Below are 18821 nucleotides of genomic sequence, written 5' to 3'. Positions count from 1 at the left end.
CAACTTACTAATAATCATCACAAACTTTTTTTTTTTTTTAATCTTCTTATTTACATAGTTGAGTTTCATTTTTTTCTCAGATATAATAATACCACCAACAGAATTCACATACTAAAAAGAATAGCTTACACACATTAAGAATTCTACTCCTGACAGTCACAAGGGCTTTCAAACAAGAAAAATCTGATTCAAAATGCTTCTTCCTTGTTAGAAAGTCCCTTATACGCATGCAGATAAAGATCACTAAGCACAAAACGCATGAATCAGATTGAATCTATAGCCACATGCAAGTGTCCAGAAGAAAGTCAGAAGCATTTTTATAACTACAAATAGAGTACAAACTACAAGTTACCTCTAAGATCTTAGGATGTCACTCCAAACTTCTCATGTAACTAGGATACAGACTTAATAACATTCATATCCTTCTATTCCCTCTCATCTTTTAGAATCCTAAGAAAATTGAAAGCCCTTACAATTCACAATTCACTCATTAATAATATAATCAAAATTCAAACAAGCCTGGAGCTTAATCAGACTAAATTCCTTTCCTAACTAACTAGCTTTCCTACTTCAGATGCCTCAACAATTCCTAAAAGTAAAGGAACGTAGCAAAGAACTGGAAAGAGGGACTGATCAACTGAAATTACTGACCAGGAGGAAAAAAAAAGGAAAAAAAAAAAAAGAAAGACAGCCCTGCTTCACCTACATCCACAAAGTTAGACACATGCCCATTAAAGGGTGCAGGAGAGACAACATACACATACAGCATTATGTTTTTATTAGACTTGTTATACACCAGGAAAATGTCCTGTGTTCTAAATACGATATCCAGAAGTAGCAATACTGGATGTCAGATCATCTACAAAGAACATTTAGAGGCAGGGAAATGGAAGTCATAGAGCATTAAAGCTGATCAAACACCTTCTAGGAAAACCTCCCTTTCCACTACCAGAAACGGTAGAAGATTAGCAGACCCTGAGCAAAGAGCTGGCAAAACAGCAGTCTACTGCCATACTACACTTTTTTTATTACTCAAATTCAACCTGAGAAAACATATCTCCAACCAGAGACAATTACCCCTGTTGACCACGCATGACAACTGCCCACCTTAAGAAGTCATACAAATTTCAGCAGCAACCTATAATACAATTAATCAAGAATTCATTGTGCTATTGCCAAGACAAAGAATACAGAGAAAGAAGATGCGTAATCAAACAAACAAACTTTAAGCACAACAGAAAAGGCAAGGCACAGAAGACAAGCGAAAGAGTAGTGAGATCAACTGCTTACAGTAACGGGAAAGAACAAAAGGACCAAGAAAGTTACAAGACCTATAAGCAGGGCAAACTTAAGCAGTTCCATGCATATGTTAGGTCACCATCTGGAGATCTGTAGTAATCTGGTAACCTCTCTATTCTGCCTTCTCAAATGCTGCACAGCAGCAGTGGCACAAGTTATTTTTGGAAATACAGTGGGGGAGGGAAAATGGTTAGGAAAGTTACAAGATACAAATACATGAGAACATTAAGCAGAACACAGTAGCGTGAAATGTATTTTTTGGCACGTTAAGCATTCAAGAGAGTGAGATCTTCATGAGTTTATATAAATTTCATAAACAGATATGTTTTCTGGAAGCTGCCAAAACGTGCGTCAGGATCCTCCTTTGGGGGGGGCCATATAAATTCTCCTAAGACTGCTAGAAGGAGCACACGTCTCTAAATACATCCATCTGACAGACCAGTGCAGAAACACATGAAACTTCAGAATAAGAAGTGAAGAACCTGCTCGTTTCCTCTGGTGCTCATGCACCCTTTGAGCAGAACAGTAACTGAATTCTCAACTGACACCACTAGGCCTTATGTAAAACGCAAACACCTTAAACACATCCAACATTTTCAGTGAAGCTGAAGAACCTGTGTGCACTATGATACACTTACTAACTACCTAGAAGTTCCGGTTCTTAAGATCATACACGTCTTTCAGAAGTAATACAACATGTGCATGCATTTACACTTACATCTGATTTTTAGCCGCTTGTCTCTGAGCTTTCCGTTCTTTCCTTTTTTGATCTGGTGGCTTAGCAAAAACAATTTCAATGTTTTCTCCCTCTAAATCTTTGCCATTCATTTCTTCCATTGCCTGAAGGAATTAACCAGACTTTAAATATACTTCTAAGCATATCTGGAGTTATTAATTTTACTCTATCCTTTAGAATATGCATTTTAAATGTTGTTACCCATAGCTAAAACAATATAAATCTAAAAAAAATTAGCATAATATTATGGGTTTCAGAAAGTTATGCATTTCCTCTTAACTTGCCTCTGAAACCCAAGACTGCATGTGTTAGTTTAAAAATCTTCCACTCAAAACTCTGAACAGGCTTCAAATCCTCACAAGTTGTTTCAATTAATGAAGTGACAGAACTGTTTTCTGAAAAGAAACTAAGGAAAAATTTGCAGTAAGGCAATATATCTCTGCTGTCAGCATAAATGCAAACACTACTAAGATTAAAAATCAGTGTGGTTTTGTGCTTTCATACGTTAGTTTGTTGTGTTTTTTTTTTTAAGCCAGAAGCCAAAAAGTAATGGTCTCATTCTCAATTAAGGAAAAAAAAAACAAAAACAAAAACACGCATGTATATTTCTCTCAAGTCACAATAGTTGCTAAAAGTTGATTTCAAGCAGAGGAATCCTGAAGATTCTACCATTTTTAAGGACTCCACATAGCTGAGCCTCGACAGGACGTGTATCCTGTGAGAAGACTCTTTCCACCATCTTCCTAAGCATCTGCTTCAAGGCATCTGGACGAACAAGAAAAGCTAAATCCCCTTGTATCCTGTATCCTCCCACAGGACATAAAAAGAAAAAAAAAAAAAAAAAAAAAAAAAAGATACACTACAGGCAGGAGAGGAAATGCACTTTCCCTTCCCAACAACAGATGACCAGAAAAAAGACCAGGCTGACAAAATCCAGGGATGACAATTCCTCAGTTGTCCTGAACCTCTCATCAAAAAGGCCCTTATTCTACACCATAAAAAAATGAAGTTGCTCTGCCCCTAGAAAATAAATGTTTATCGCCTGCCCTAGAGAAACAGCTTTAGCGCCTACTGAAAATTTGTTGAGAAGAGTCATTCAACTTCTGGCACTTGTATTTCAAATTACAGGTATGATTACCTTAGATACTCATCAGAGAACTACGTAGAACACATACATCTAAGATGCAGTTTTTCAAGCTAACAAACGCTTTATTTTTTTTTTAGGAGCTACCCAGAGATGAATGTTGACAACAAAAATGCTTAGCACTCCTCCGCAGTTACAAGAAATATGCATCATCTAAATTACATATTTGGAAACTGTTTTCACACCCGCACGAGCACGCGCACACGAGTACAGCCCTCCTCACATACCTTTACAGCACCATCCCGTTCATCAAAATGAATGAAAGCATAGTCTTTTAGCTTCTTCACTCGCTCTAGCTTTCCAAACTGACTGAAGGCCTTTTCTAGTATCTCCTCTGTTACAGTGTTGGCGAGATTGCGGACAAACAGAACTTTTACCTAGAAAGCAAATTAGAAAGATTTAGAAGTGTGATCCAAAAGATGAGATAAAGTTTAGCAAATTGTTACTATTGGCAGCACTGAAAATATATTTTAAGTATAGTATTTAATGTATGTAGATAGGGGAATTTATATGCTCCTATAAGCACAAGTTGGCTGCAAACATCCCTTACTGCTAAAAATATGAGATCCGTTTTCAAACATGATTACATAGCACTAGCATTCTGAAAGTCAACACTGTTTTTGTTAATCTTTAAAGGAATCCCAGCAGCAATAATTTTCAACTCAGGAACACTTTCAAAGTTGTAAGAAGGCAAGTGAAATTGGTTATTGGTTATACAAAATAATTAACTTATCAAAACATTCCATTGTTTAGACAGGTTTTTGCAGTACAGTCATCACTGTAATATCTAGGTCAGAGGTGACAGGCCTGCAGCTCTCAAGCTGCTTAACTTGTGGCTCCTATGCTACAACTACGCCAAACACTGGAGCAGCAGGACTGTGCTTGCCTGAGAGACACTCAGTGACCTGAATCCACAGCTAGAAGAGGGAAGAAACACAGAAAGGGATACTGACACTGACACTGCCAGCTGACTCCAGGACCTTCTCACAAGTCAAGCTGAGCCCTTTTTGTTTATGGAACAGCCACCTCCAACCAAATAAAAACCTATTCCCTCCCTGTCTCTCTCACAGAGAGATGCAACACAGCTACTAAACTCTTTGAAGACTGCAACACAGCTTTTAACATGAGAAAGCCTGCTTACCTACTAAGAATTTACACATATCTGGTTAACTGCTGGACAGTGCTAAACCATCAGCCCAAAGTTTCATCTTCAAACAGTTGGAGGTTGGTGGCCCTGCATGTGGCAGGGGGGTTGGAGATTCATGATCCTTGAGGTCCCTTCCAACCCTGGCCATTCTGTGATTCTGTGAGGTTAACGCAAGCAAACATACTGCAGCTTGGCAAATACATGCATTAGACTCTTATACACCAGACACCACGCACTGCACATATGTTAATTGGCTGATAGCATTTGCAAACTTGTCCCTGCATCCACACTAAGGCTGCACTAAAACACCTGTGCATTATCATCACCTTTGCATGACATCACCCATGAGCTACCTCTTACACTTTGGGAGTCCCTTCTAGATGCGGTCATCGCACCCTGACGTTATAGTGCTACCTTCCTACAGTGCAACTGCAGATCTGCAGCCTCTGTCCATAACCTCCCACACCACTGATGTCTAGCTGGACAACGATAAAAGCAAGCAAACGTGCTATATGACAGTATTTGACTTCCCATTCCTAATCCTAAAGGTCAACACAAGTAACACAGAGTACAAAGGGACCAAAGAAAGCACGCTTTGACTTTCTGAAGTGAAACTATAATCCCTGCTCCTACAAAGTATAGGAATTTAGTACACTCAAATATCTGCTTGTATGTATAATACATAATTACTATGTCTATGACTGCGTAATTAGGTTACTAATAAACAGAACAGACTTCCATAAATCCCTGTCTCACTAGATGGCAGAGTTAGGATGGAATGAAGGGACACTACAGACTGTAAGTCTGATCCAGATAATCAACTTCAGCCTTTGGCAACAGCTACCCTGGAGGATTCTCATGGGATGAAAGAAGTCACAGGCCAGCTCCATAGGGAAAACTTCTTCCTATCCTGTGTTAACATTTTTCTACTTGCCTGTCTAGTACAAGCATGCTATCTTAACCGCACCTTAATTCAATAAGGTAAATTACAAAAGTTTTGTCACATAAATGCCTGCTTTTAGAATCAGTATCTTTCACTCAAAGATTATTCTTGTGCTTTAGGAAAGGATAAAATCAGAGCTGGTTCTCACAAGATTCCTAAGTAGCCTTCAACAGTAAGTCCTCAACAACTGACATTCTGTGTCAGATATGATTACAAACCATAAAGATTATCATCTTTTTTTAGTACAAGTTGCACTAGCATGACATTTGTAAAAACACAAAGAGTTTAAATTTTCTCCTGTGCAGTTGAACACATTGATCTCTAACACCTCTGTTCTTGCTACAAGTTAAATGCATAGTCGTGCGATGCAACGCATAGCTGAACCAGTCAACAAAGGTGTCGATGCTAAGAGAAAAACTGAAGCATGGGCTGAGTGAAGGTGAAATCATTTTTATTTCATTTAAGCTGAAGAGGTTTAAAAAAAAAAAAAAAAAAAAAATGCACTTGGTTAAGGCTCAGAGGTTGTAACCAAGAATTCACCAATGCACATCTAACAACCAATATACCCAACTATTCTGCATGCAAACACACAGCAGCATTGTGTCATAAATGCTGGACCCACTTGAAAACTGCTGAAGATTGGACTACCCCCAAAACTTTTGGATCTGCTCCTTTTCCTCCTCCTAACTACAGCACAAACACTTCAAACTTTGTTACTACATTCTCCAGGGGTTAGTAGCCCTGTCTCCTGCCCTATCATCTACCAGGCAGCCACGAGAACCAGACTTTATTTAGCTACTTAAGCTGCCAATCCAGCACATGCTCTGTACCCACAGCCATGCTACAGAAATAATTTAAAACACGAGCGGCATCAAAATGCTGCTTAGGAAAAAACTATTAGCACAACTTAAAGTTACAAAAAATGCTTGTTTGGATCAGAAATCAATTACTTCAACAACTGTATTCTTATATAAACTGTTCGCACATGTACTATGCTCCTGTAGCACACAGTCCAGCTTCAACAGCTAGTCTTCTACCTCAACATGCAGAAGATACTTCATATTTAAGGCAACATCCCTTTTATGCAAGGCTACAAGGTGATCTCAGTACCTAAACGGAGCCTACGAACAGGAGAGGAGTCAACTCTTTGAAAGGGTAAATAACAGCAGAACAAGGGGAAATGGTTTCAAGTTGAGGGGGGAAGATTTAGGTTGGATATCAGGGGCAAGTTCTTTGCTATGAGAGTGGTGAGGTGCTGCAACAGGCTGCCCGGAGAGGTTGTGGATGCCCCATCCCTGGAAGTGTTCAAGGCCAGGTTGCATGGAGCCCTGGGCAGCCTGGTCTAGTATTAAATGGTTGGTGGCCCTGCATGTGGCAGTGGAGTCGGAAACTCATGATCGCTGAGGTCCCTTCCAACCCTGGCCATTCTGTGACTCTGTGTGATCCTGTGATTCAGAGCCTTCTAGCAAAGGAAGCATAGAAGAGTCAAGCACTCCCCTGTTTGCTCCTGAAGGGCAGTGGCTGGGAATATTGATAGCCAACCCGCAGCTCACACCTGGGAGATCACTGTGGATGCAATTGGCAGCTTGGCTACTCTTAAACCTAACACAACAGCAAGCAACAGAAAGCAAAGCCAACACTTCCAGAAGCGCCAGATGCAATCCTTCCGTATTCATACAGTAAGTGGGCTAGTGTGGAATGGAGCCTCTGCACGTAACAAGAACAAACTGAGGGATGCCAAGAAGACAGAAAGGTCAGCGACCAGCACCTGTGTCACTTACTGCCTTCAAACACAACCTATGCACTCTACACTACTCAGCATTTCTCAGTTGCACATTTGTTCCCTTTTCCACCAACTGCGTGTATTTGGCAAATGGCACTGAAAACAACAAGTTCTTTCCTGCATATTTTTCACTTTCATGTCCCACTTAAATACAAAGCAACATGAGGTATTACAACAGCGACACCTTAACAAAATTACATGGGACAAAACACCATCAAGATTTAATTTCTTTAGCCCTCCTTTCCTTACACTTGTAAGCTTACCTCAGAAAGACACTGATGGGGACTCATGTCCCCTCTCACCTCCCACTTAACTACATGATCATATCATCAGAAGTTCTTGTTAGTTTAACAGTTTGTTGGATTAGGGCGGCTCTCTTTTGAGACAAGAAATTCAGACAGGCTAAGAGATGCAGGAAGTGCCACTCAACAGATTTTGCATTTAAGATTCTTCCCTGTGGCTGACCAACTACAGTACTGAGCAAGAAAAATAAAGCCTGCATCAGGATAATCCAAAATGCTTCTGCAATACCCTTACTACAAAAGCAGATTATTTTTTTCTCCTAAAAGTGAGACCCTGCCCAACCTTTTCTCCTTACAAATCAGAGAGGAGGAGATTCTCAGCAAAGCTATCTTACTAGGCCTATCCAAAGCAGGACTCCAGCAAGTGATGTGTCTCAAGACTAAAGCGAAAGCACAGGCAAAAAGCAAGTAAAGAGATAAGGATATGAGCTAGCTAAGATTTTCCATCAAATAACTCAGCTACCCAACAGAACTGACTTGGACTTGGACATTATCTAACGGGAAGAAAAATCAGGTAATCCATTCCTATGGCAAAATATCACATGGATAACAGAAGTGCTACAGTGTACTTCAAAATGTTAAAGAGTTCAGACTTGTGCTTAACTGAAATAGTCATAATCCACTCATAACGCTTGAAGGAATTAACACCCTGCCCAAGAAATAAAGAAAGGAAAAAAAAAAAAGGTTCAAAATATACAATAATTGATCAGCTTCTCAAAAGCAACTGCTACAAGACATCTTTGAAAATTCCAATCTGCACATCTTATATGTTTTATGTTATTATTATATGTTTCACTTCTGAAATGATAAACATGCATTTCCAGGGTTAAAAATCATTAAAGCTTGTTCTCTGAACAAAGCCAGATTTCTGTGCAATCAAATCTTAAGCTACAAAGACATTTGTATGTTTGGAGTCACCACAACCACTTCCAGAGGAGAAATTAAGTACACCAGCAAATGGACCATTTATCCTTGGGAGAATGAGATAACATCAGTCAGTAGCTCTTCTAAAATTCACATCAATTCTACAGTACATTCACATTCTTTCTTTCTCAATACCTCTTTCTTTCAAGAAGACTGACAGATGTGATTTAAACCCAGGCTAATATCAGGAAATACTTACTCTGGGACAATGCACTTTAATTATGCTATGTTTCTCTTACAGCTTTATTACCTTTGCCATGACTTCTGGATCTGGGTCTTCTATAGGGTCGGCCCATTCAACTGTAACAACATTTCCCCAGACTTTCACTTTGCCACTCATTAACCTACGTCTGGCTTGAGCAGCAGTTTTGTGATCTTCATATTCAAGGAAACAGAAACCCCGGTTCTTTTTCTTGTCATCAGGCTGATGATACAATATGACATCTGTAAGGCCCTCTGAAATTAAGCAAAGAATTTATTCGTTATAGCTTTAGTCTGGGATTTTACATTAACAAGTAGAGATTATGTTTCTGGGAAATACGCACCTAACCAATGGTTCCAAAAGGCACGACCACGCTAAACTCCTCAGACTATGAACATCATAAAGTTTCCAGACTTTCAAGATCAACATTTTCAAAAAGACATCAGGCTATCCCAGCTTAGCAATCCTTGTATTAGGTGAGGAAAGCTTAGAAACTATGGAAGAGTACCTTTCATCTCACTGACCAGAAGGGAGAGGGCAGCCAAAAGTTGTGTTTTGTCACTCCTCCTCTCAAACCCCTAAGTCACAATACTTATCAGCATGTGCTTTTTCCATGGATGTCCAAAGAACAAAAGGTTAAACGTGCATGATTTCAAGACATATAAAGAGTTTCAGTGTTGCTCCAGGAAACCTAAAGTATAGCATTCAGTAACAGAGGAAGCCATAAAACATTACCTTTTCAAGTTTATATGCTATTAACAAGAAGAGATCCTCATCAAAATGCAAAGAATTCTGAAGCACAAAACTAGTTATGTTCTCCAATCTGCTTCAGTTCTGTCTTGAAAAGTTTTTGAAACATCTCTTAGTACCGAAATAATGAAACCACACATTTGTTTGAATGGCCTTTTTAAACATTACACACATCTCAGTAAAACTGGAAGTACACACATTGTTTAATTAGATTTCAGCCCTTGGCACAGTAAATTAAAAAAGAAAAGAAAAAACAAACATAAATCCCAGAAGCCAAGGGAAATACTGAGTCCTATCAGCCATCATCATTGAAGAAGATGGCAAAAAGTTCATTACTGATCACATCTGACACCTTCCAGCTCAACACAACAATTACTGAGTTACCTGTTACTTTGCTGAATTCTTCAACAATTTGCTCCTTGGTTTTACTCTTAGGAATAGAACCAACAAAAAGTCTATTATTGGCAACAGAGATGCATACACCAATGTGTTTTCCAGAGCGAATTTCATGATTGTTGTACTGAAAGAAAAGCAGACAACCATTAGATAGATAACCTTCATTCTTCTCCAACAGCAGCACTATCAAATACTTTACTTCTATAAGTACATCTAGTAATGTATGTATTCTTTGACATTTACAACATTCTCATGAAATATACTCAATTATACCCATGTTCCTTAGACTACCTTCATAGCACACCAACAAATACCTTTCCCTTTTTGTTCAAGCCTGCTTCTTAATACATGTTTCTTTAGATTTTTCGTGGAACTGTGAAAAGTTACGATTTGCCCAGGTTACAGAAGGCAAGGGTAATCCCTTCACAGCAGCACAGCAGAAGACCCAACTTGCTCTACAGATGGCATCTGTGAATTCTTAAATTGAATTGTGTACAATAGAAGACAGGTGTTGCAATTAAGGTCAGATTCCCTTCCAAAGCTCTGTAGTTCACAGACGACAGACAGCCACGATCAGGCCTTCTCCACAAAGCATGCAAAAGCAATTGCTGAATTCTTTCCAAAGCATGTAGATTACACACAGACAATAAGCAGCAGAAAGAACCTTCTACTGCTTTGAAATCTTAAGATTTCTGTTCAAATGCCTCTCCCAAAACAGCCTGAACACATCAGCAGTTCAAGGGGAAAAATACACACCACTGCAGACAACTGCTGACAAAAAAGTGCCTTTCACTGGGATGCAGACAGACATATAGCACCCCAATAAGCAGCAAGGAGGTCAAATGGTGGTATGCCAACCCTTTTCCAATTGCAAGCCTAGCAACAGGCAGTTCTTCAGCTAGGAAACCTGCTTTGTGGTCAATGTTTTATTGACAAGTAGTAGAGCAGCATTTCAAACTTTAATCTAGCTACTTAATCTAGCAAGTGGTTTTGTGTCTAGTGGCAAACTTCCCCACACACGCAAAGTCTTCCACACCCCCTTCCTGCTTGGTGCACTAAAGATCAGGGTGAAGATGTACATTTATTTAGGCATACCTATAGTAAAAAAACAAAAACAAACAAACAAAAAAAAAAGCTGCATAATTGAGAATTGTCAAAGCTGTACAACTGTAGCAGACTTGAGCTGAAAGAGCTGCAGATGCAGAAATGATTTTCAGTGGCACCTTTCCAACTAGTTATGTAGCAAAACATAACAAAAGGGCAGCAAAAAGCATCTCTGTATCTGTTGACTGCATGGCAAAGGAAGAATTTTAAAGTTGGAAACCAAATCACACAGCAATACGTGTATATGTTTAACAGCACTCATACGGATTAACAAAGAAACCAACTATAATGGGGAAAAAAATCCTTTAGAAGAAACACCTCTAAAAAAGCTAGCCCCTTATACATCTGGATACAAGATGCAAAAAGATGCTCATTGAATTGAACACATAGGTAAGTTTTATCTGATATATTATCTAGATGTCCCTTTCAAAATGTAAGACTAAAGTCTGACTCCACATTTAATCCAAATGACCCTCCCACACCTTGTAACAGGAACAACTCTTTATTATTCTAACATACTGCAATTCCACACTGACATTAGTTTTTCATGCTACAGTATATTAACTACTATTTTCTACTGCATGTTTCTCCTACCGCTGACAAGGCAGCCTGCAATTAGGTGCTCCTAAATATATATTGGTACTTCTTAGGTAAACAGTTTGCAAACCAACTGCAAAGTTAGATAAGGCATACACAAGCCCAATTCTGGATTAAGTGCCACAACAGCCAGGCCACCAAATTAGCAAGGTCAGCATAATGCTTTTCCCTCTGTCACCACTGCATCCACACCCAAAGCCAGCAGAGACATCAGTACCCTATAGACACTACAGAAGACTCCTTTTCTGCTAAGTTCTTCAAGAACCTATTCATAGACAGGTGAAATAAATTACACCAAACAGCTAAGATCTGTTTTGCCATTTCATTCACTCTCACCCGCATTTATTTCTAGCAGTGAACAAACTGCTTGCATAGCTGGCAAACTGCTTAAGGGGGGTGCTTGCATAATTCAACTGTACCTGCACTTTGATCAAACTTCTATCTGCTCTGGTCAAAAAATGCTTTGAATTACAGCAGCATCTAGCATATATTCTCCCACAAGCTTAAATACATTCTCCTACAAGCTTAGGCCACTGGTTCTTATTTCTGTGCATGCCCACAGTAATACTAATCCTTCCGAAACAACTTCCAAAACTGCAGACTAACAACTTTATATGAAACAGTAGAAAGGAGAACTGAATGCACATGTATAAAACCAACTAGAACCCAACGCTTCGAGTACAGAGTCAGAAGGCAAATCAGACAGGCTGACAGAGAAGAGATGCCTGAAAGAAGTCACACCCAACTTCTGACAGGTGGTGCTTGTGTGAACAAACAACACTTGAGATGCCACTTGTACTAAAGCAGCTGGCAGCAGGGCAGAGATGGTGGACTGCATACTGGATGAAATTAAGACAAAATTAACTACTGTTCATATCTTTAGGTCTTCTTGGTACCAAGCCACAGCACCATTCCATTTTTTGTCTGAAGCACAGCATCAAAGTTATTTCAGACAAAATTTAGGCACCTCTCCCTTTTTAAGCTGCTGGTGCTATGCATGAACAAAAATAAAGAGCTTCAACACCACTGAAGTTGAAGACTTCTTCTGGCAAATGAAGAGGTTAAGCCTGTATTTTCTGCTGTTTGGGTATTGACAAAACTTTATACCTGTCTCTTACCACCCACAAATCTAAGGCAATGCACTGATTTTTAGCCTCATTTCGGTAAATTTCAGAATCCTAGATGGAAAAAAAAAAAAAGCCACTGGGAAGAAAATGGGAAATAGAAGAGAATGATCGCTATCTCACTGTATCCAGAAAGCTGCAAAAAGAGTTTTCTACATATCAGAAGGTTTTATGCAGTATCAAGAAGAACACTGCGGGTTAAAATACTAGGATGTTAAAACAGCTGACCAAGAGTTCAGTGTAAGAGAATTTTAGCTACCTGTCCCACATGTGCAACTAATGTAAGTCATCAAGCCACTATTTTCAGCAGAGCTCCACAGACATATTTTGCTGATTCTCATGCAAGTCACTCTTGGACAACTTGGGCAACTTCTAACACACCAAACCAGCCAGCCTGCTATGGCTGGGACCACTCAAAAGCTGAACTGGATCTTGTGGCATCCATGAGAAGTAACCCTGCCCTCAGAGATGTTAACATAAAGACTGAAAATCTGCCCAATCATTCCTAACACTTTTCAACTATTACTCTCAGTAGCTATCTAACTGAAAGACAGGAAGCTGTTGTTTTTTTTTCCTGCTCATCAAAGCTCAAGTGTACAGTGGCATTAAGCACCTTCCTCCCTTGTACCACTGAGCACAAGACTGAGGCCAGGTATCAGATGTGTTATTTCTAGGGAAACTAATGGTTTCTCAAAGAAATAGGCTGCATTTAAGCAAAACGTAGCTAAGGAAAAAGCTCTTTATTTAACCAGTGCTTCCAATAATGTATCTGACTTGTTCCACTCTTTTGGTAAGTCATGTGCACAGCTCTGAAGAGTTTACACACATTGTAAATAGCTAAGCTGACAATGAAAGTACAAAGAGGTACATGCAAACAGCTGAGTTTTCCTAAGTGCATTTGGATTGTGCACAGGAACACTGGACATTCTTGTTTAAAAAGTTAAACAACAGATAGCACTCTTTTTTATGCTTCCACTTTTTTTTTTTTTTTTTTTAAAAGATATTTCAATATTTTTTGGGAGACAGTCCTATCTTTGGCTTTATTTGCCTCTATCTACTGATTTTCATTATCAGTGTGCCAACAAGGTAACTTAATTGTCGAAAATGACCCTATTACAAAAGAGACATTTTAACTCTACTGGGTTTATACAGTATCAGTATAACTCAGAATGAGTAGGGCTCACACTCTCAGGATCACCTCAGCCAGATCAATGCAACAGCAACTAGTACAAAAAGATTCACGTTTCACTTGACTAGAAAGACAAAGGATGAGGGGGTCTTTGAAAAAGAAAAGGTTGCTTCAATCATAAAATCAGGAAAGTTCATTAAGAGCTGTCTATTATGCCAGAATACTTCACAGCTCTGTCTAAACAGTGTAAACTTTTTAACCCGTAGCTTTTCTGTCATTTTCCAGTCTGTTTAAACAGACAGCACAGACCTTAAAAGTGATTCTCTCTCCTCTGAAGTATCTCATGAAATTGTGTGACTTTAGATACATTTTTCTACCGTGGTGCCCTCTGCTGGCACACGAGCAAAGCAGAAATCATACAAAGCCCAACCAACTCCTTTGCACTGCAGCAACTCAATCAGCACTTCCTTCAAAACTCATCCAAACACTGATAGCTCAGAAATCACTCCTGCTAACATAACTTTCGTACACAGTAAAGGCACACCTAACTAGACCAAACTTACTTGTTTTGTTTTTAATCCTGTCCCTAACACCTGTCCAGCAAAGATTTATATGCACAATAACAAAGAAATACTTAAAAACACCGAGTGGACATTTGTGAAATGATATAACAATGACACAGCTTAATTTTAAGCAGTCAGACATCAGCTAAGGACAACTGCTTAAAAGCCACAATGTTCTTACCAAAAAGCGAAAAAAAGGCTAATGAAAAAAACTTACCAGCTTAACAGCCTCCTGAGCTGCTTCTTTAGTACAAAATGTGACAAAAGCATATCCTCTATTTAGACCAGTTAATGGATCCATCATTAAGCGGAGATCCCAGATAGGTCCAGCTTTCTCAAATAGTGGAACGAGTTCATCTTCAAACAAATCTCTTGGAATCTTACCCACAAATATCTACAACAGACACAGAGCGTTGCTTATAAGATACACCCAAGAAATACAAATGCACCTACATAAGTATCTCCTTCTCCTGACCTCTGTCCCAACAGAAGGCTGCTGTCCTGAATATACAGACTCTGGAGGAGGCCCACCATACTTTCTCTGTCCTGTAGTCACATCAAGAGTGTAGCCGGTTCTTTCCAAGAGTGCCTGCAAGTAGGAAATTTAGAATTTTAAAATCAGATGGAAATTTGGCTGATTTAGATGTACTTCACTCACAGACAAAAGACATGTTTAAAATTCATCTTTAACCGTATTGCTTTGAAATTCTCACAGGCAAACAAGCCCAGTGCTTCAACAAGTAACTTGCAGAACAATTACTCAAATTGCCAAGAAAAGAAACAGTAGAAAATTTGGAGGTTCACATGGAGTTTTCCCCAATTCCTTCATTTTCATACACACACGCAAAAAAAGGAGGCCAAGTATGAGAACACAGAGCTTCCCTTTAATTAGGAAGATCTTAGCAGCCCGAGCCACTTCTTGTTTTGGCATGCCCAATCCTGCAAACGTTTATGCAGAGAAGTTCCCTTCACTTAATGAGATTACTCATAAGTGTGAAGTTAAAGAACACATGTTCGACTGCTTACAACTCCTGGAACACTAGCACTGTTCCTTCTGCTTCAGGTATCCCACCACTGAAGTGATAATAGAACTTCCTTCCTCCTATGCTGTCGTCCCTCCTCCTCCCTTCAATTCCTTGTGGGAACATAAAGCATTGCAGCACAACTGATCTTTGCTACAGTCACTGCACGCAGTTACAAATATATTACCAACTAAAAACGTTAACTGAAATTCACAATACAAACACCTACAGAAGCTCCTCTGAAAAGGGTCTTTTCTTAATAATTTTGTACAAAGACAAATCAACTGTACATGCAAAGGAACTGCTCGTTTAACTACTCATAATCAGAAGTTGACTTCACAACTGGAAAATCACAGAGCGATTTTAAACAGTACAGCCATCAGCAGTAACAGCTATGCTACCTTAAGTTATTTAATACGTATTGTTGATGCTTTATGTGGCATTGTCGAGAACTGTATACCAGTTGTTACATTATTATTATTATTTTAATTAATCGCAGCCCGGCCTCAAAATCAGGAGAAAGAGAAACGTACCAGTTTTGCAATCTACACACTTATTTTTAATCACAGAATCACAGAATTGTAGGGGTTGGAAGGGACCTCCAGAGATTATCAAGTCCAACCCCCTGCCAAAGCAGGTTCTTTCCCACATGGCTTTTCCATTTCATTCATAAAAAGTTAAAGATGAAAGACTGCCTCAACTTTCTAAGACTTCAACTAAATGTACCTCTTTCTCCTTTCCATTTGGTCAAGTAGGTTACCACAGTATTTAATGTAAACTGTAGTATGCCTAACTCCAGTCACAGCAGTTTCTTGGTATCAGAAGACTCATCTGAAGAAATAATGTATTCTTTAAGACAGTTTTGACACAAATATTATCTCCCTACCATGGAGTTCCTTTAAATCTGAATTGAGAGAAGAAAGCCAAGCCAGTAGCTGACATTCCGTACTCTGCATTCAAATACCCATGCTGACAAGTTTCCTACAAGTTCTAACTGCAAAGCAGCCTAACTGTCCCAACGAGCCAATACTCAGCACATAAACCAAACTGCCAAACGTTTTTCATGTTTCAACACACGTTCAGTTCTAGCAATAGACAGTATATAAGTTCTCCTGAAGATACAATCTAAGATGAAAGCTTGTAAATAATGACAAAGAATCTATAACATCCTTTACTAAGAAAGCACAGTTCCTTAAAAATTAAGATCTCTACCACAAGCACTTTGGAAAAACAACACCAAAAACACAGTCTTTGTACCTTTTATCTTTCAGTCACATACCTTAATTTTTGCCTCATCTGGTCCTTTGCTAGAATCTGCCACCTTGGTCCCCTGTTTTTCCCTCTGCCTGTATGTCTTCATGACTCCACATAAAAAGGCACTTTTGTTCTGCAAGAGATGCATTAATCTTCAGTTCTGCAAACATTACAAACCAGAACCTAATTTTGCCTTGAACTTCCACAGAGCACATTTCACATATCACATATGGTTCAGTGAAGAGATTTAATCAAACCTTTTGCCAGTCTACCAGCAGTTTATCCCTCAACAATTACATTCTGAATTGCTTAATGTTACCTGAACATGTGAGAGATCACTGTCTTTAAACTGCTGAAGCACTGCCAATGCACCTTCTTCATTAAATTCCTTTAAAGCTTCAATAGCTCTTTCATCTAGATCACTATGTGCAACTAGCCCTAGAGAAAAGAAAAAAAATTACTAATTACATTTGGGTAGCAATCTCCATTTAGTCATATTTAACACACCTAATATATTTCAGTGTCCCCTGAATTAATCACTAGCTAAAAGTAAGTTAATATACCTAAGAAATCACTTAGTTCCCTACGTTAAAATTTAAGTGCACTTAGCTTACTTTTAACCAGAAGTGTCAGAAAAATAAGAATTAGACTAAGAGTTACTGCATTTATATATTTCAATTCTCGGAAACACACGCTAGACAAGGCAGGTTTAGTTTCAGTGTCCTGAAGTTGAATTCAAGAGGATCTATCAAAAACTGACTTAGCTTAATGAGCAATATACCACGATGTTCTGGGAGAAGACTGCAAACTGCAGTACTCAGAGTGATCACAGCAACACCAAAATCAAGCTTTACTATGCTACTGCCATGCCTGACAGGCAGAATACAATAACCTTTGCATCTATGAGCTCCAATACCATGCCACAAAGCATCATTTACATCAAATGATGACTACCAAGGCTTCAGTGACTTGAAATTACCTACAACTACAGTAAAAATGCACAAAGCCCACATCCCCTGCTCCTTCTAAGCATCAGCTGTTGCCTATCCCAGGTGGTACTATACTTACATTCATACTTCTCTTTCCCACCACCCACCTCAAGAGGCCTGGCCCAGACTGGTGTCTGGGAAACATCATGACAAACTAAAACACCACGTGACAAAAAAAAAAAAAAAAACACACACACACACACACACAAAAAAAAAAAAAAAAAAAAAAAACCACAAAAAACCACCACAGATTTTGTTAAAACTGCAGTCCTCATACTTCTGGAAACCACGTGAAGGTGCTCAGTTAGCCCAAAGACAGCAGAAGCCAATGAAATATCCTAGGATCTAGGAAGGTTTTTGCAAGTTTTATAGCTTACCTGCCACGTAAATTTCATCTAGTTTTTCAGCAACTTTCTGTGGTAAACCAGCATCAAGCAACGTCTGGAAGTGCTCAGAATGGGTAACTGCAGCAGAAGTGTCCATTGGCTCTTCAGTACCGTTCCCATTCACATGTTCAGTAGCCATGTTTCCAGATATCTGTTCGAACGCAAGCAGCAGAACCGTTAAGCTACAAACACCTCCAAGCAGAACAATTCAAGTGACAACACGTGCAGCAGCCCGCCCAGTTCTCGCAGAGAGATGGCAGAGCACTTCCCAGATACTTTCAGCTTCCAGAGATGCACAGAATTCCTCAAAAGGAGCCCTGACACAAAGGGAAGCCCTAACGCCGCTGCCTGGCGGGGGCGGGGTGGTTCTCACTGCAGGTTTTACACAACGCAGCCAGACACTGACTCACCTCGCCCGCCGTCTCCCTAACGCGCTCCCCGGGAAGCTCCCGACAAGTTCGGGACGGAGCTCGGAGCCAGAGGACTGAAGCCACGCTCCGCCAGCTCCCGGCCCCGCCGCCCCCCGACCCCTCCGCGGCCGCACTCCCCTTCTTACAGCGCCGCACCGCCGGCCGGACCGGGCCGGCAGAGAAACAAAGCGTCCATTCCAGCCCGCACCCTCCCACGGCGGCAGCGGCGGCCGCCATGAGCCCGCTGGAAACACGTGCTCTGCGCGCTCAGATGTCCTACAACTTCCTCCAGTGACCGACTTCCCCCTCCCCGCCGCGCTCCCGGGAGCGGGAGGAGCGGCTCCCCCCGCCCGCGCCCCGGCCCTTCCCCACCTCTCGCCCGATTCCCCCCGGAGCGTGGTTGCAACACCGCGGGCCCGATTTCACCACCGGCCCGGCCGCTCCACGCGCCTCCCGGCCGCGCCTCCGCCGCCACCGAGCCGCGCTTCCCCCGAAACAATGCGGGGCCGCGCCGCCGGCCCCCGGCGGTCCCTGCCCGGGCAGCGCGGCTGCGCTCCGCCCCGGGAGGCGAGCGAGCCCGACAGCTCCCGCGGCGCCGCGCGGCGCGGCCCGTGACG

General features: G+C 40.5%; 1 protein-coding gene across 7 annotated transcripts in view; it reads right to left on the bottom strand.

Annotated features, from left to right (window-relative positions):
• The window catches only part of SYNCRIP (synaptotagmin binding cytoplasmic RNA interacting protein), a gene marked incomplete at both ends in the record, with an annotated part of 22049 nt that extends 3608 nt beyond the window's left edge, over positions 1 to 18441 (bottom strand). For 2 of the 7 annotated variants that reach the window (XM_079550870.1, XM_079550871.1), the window contains 9 exons: positions 2018 to 2139; positions 3407 to 3556; positions 8529 to 8734; positions 9615 to 9750; positions 14361 to 14537; positions 14619 to 14732; positions 16445 to 16552; positions 16739 to 16857; positions 17786 to 17933. In XM_079550870.1, coding sequence (XP_079406996.1) covers positions 2018 to 2139; positions 3407 to 3556; positions 8529 to 8734; positions 9615 to 9750; positions 14361 to 14537; positions 14619 to 14732; positions 16445 to 16552; positions 16739 to 16857; positions 17786 to 17933 — 1280 coding nt within the window. Of the gene's footprint in view, positions 1 to 2017; positions 2140 to 3406; positions 3557 to 8528; positions 8735 to 9614; positions 9751 to 14360; positions 14538 to 14618; positions 14733 to 16444; positions 16553 to 16738; positions 16858 to 17785; positions 17946 to 18204 lie in introns of those variants that run through there. The other 5 variants (XM_079550872.1, XM_079550869.1, XM_079550868.1 and 2 more) reach the window with 4 other exon arrangements.
• Positions 18442 to 18821: the final 380 nt, after the last annotated feature.

Source organism: Tetrao urogallus (assembly GCF_951394365.1).
Source record: "Tetrao urogallus genome assembly, chromosome: 2".
NCBI classification, from domain to species: Eukaryota; Metazoa; Chordata; class Aves; order Galliformes; family Phasianidae; genus Tetrao; species Tetrao urogallus.
The sequence above is the reverse complement of the archived record's forward strand: the minus strand, read 5'-3'. Positions and strand labels throughout refer to the sequence as shown.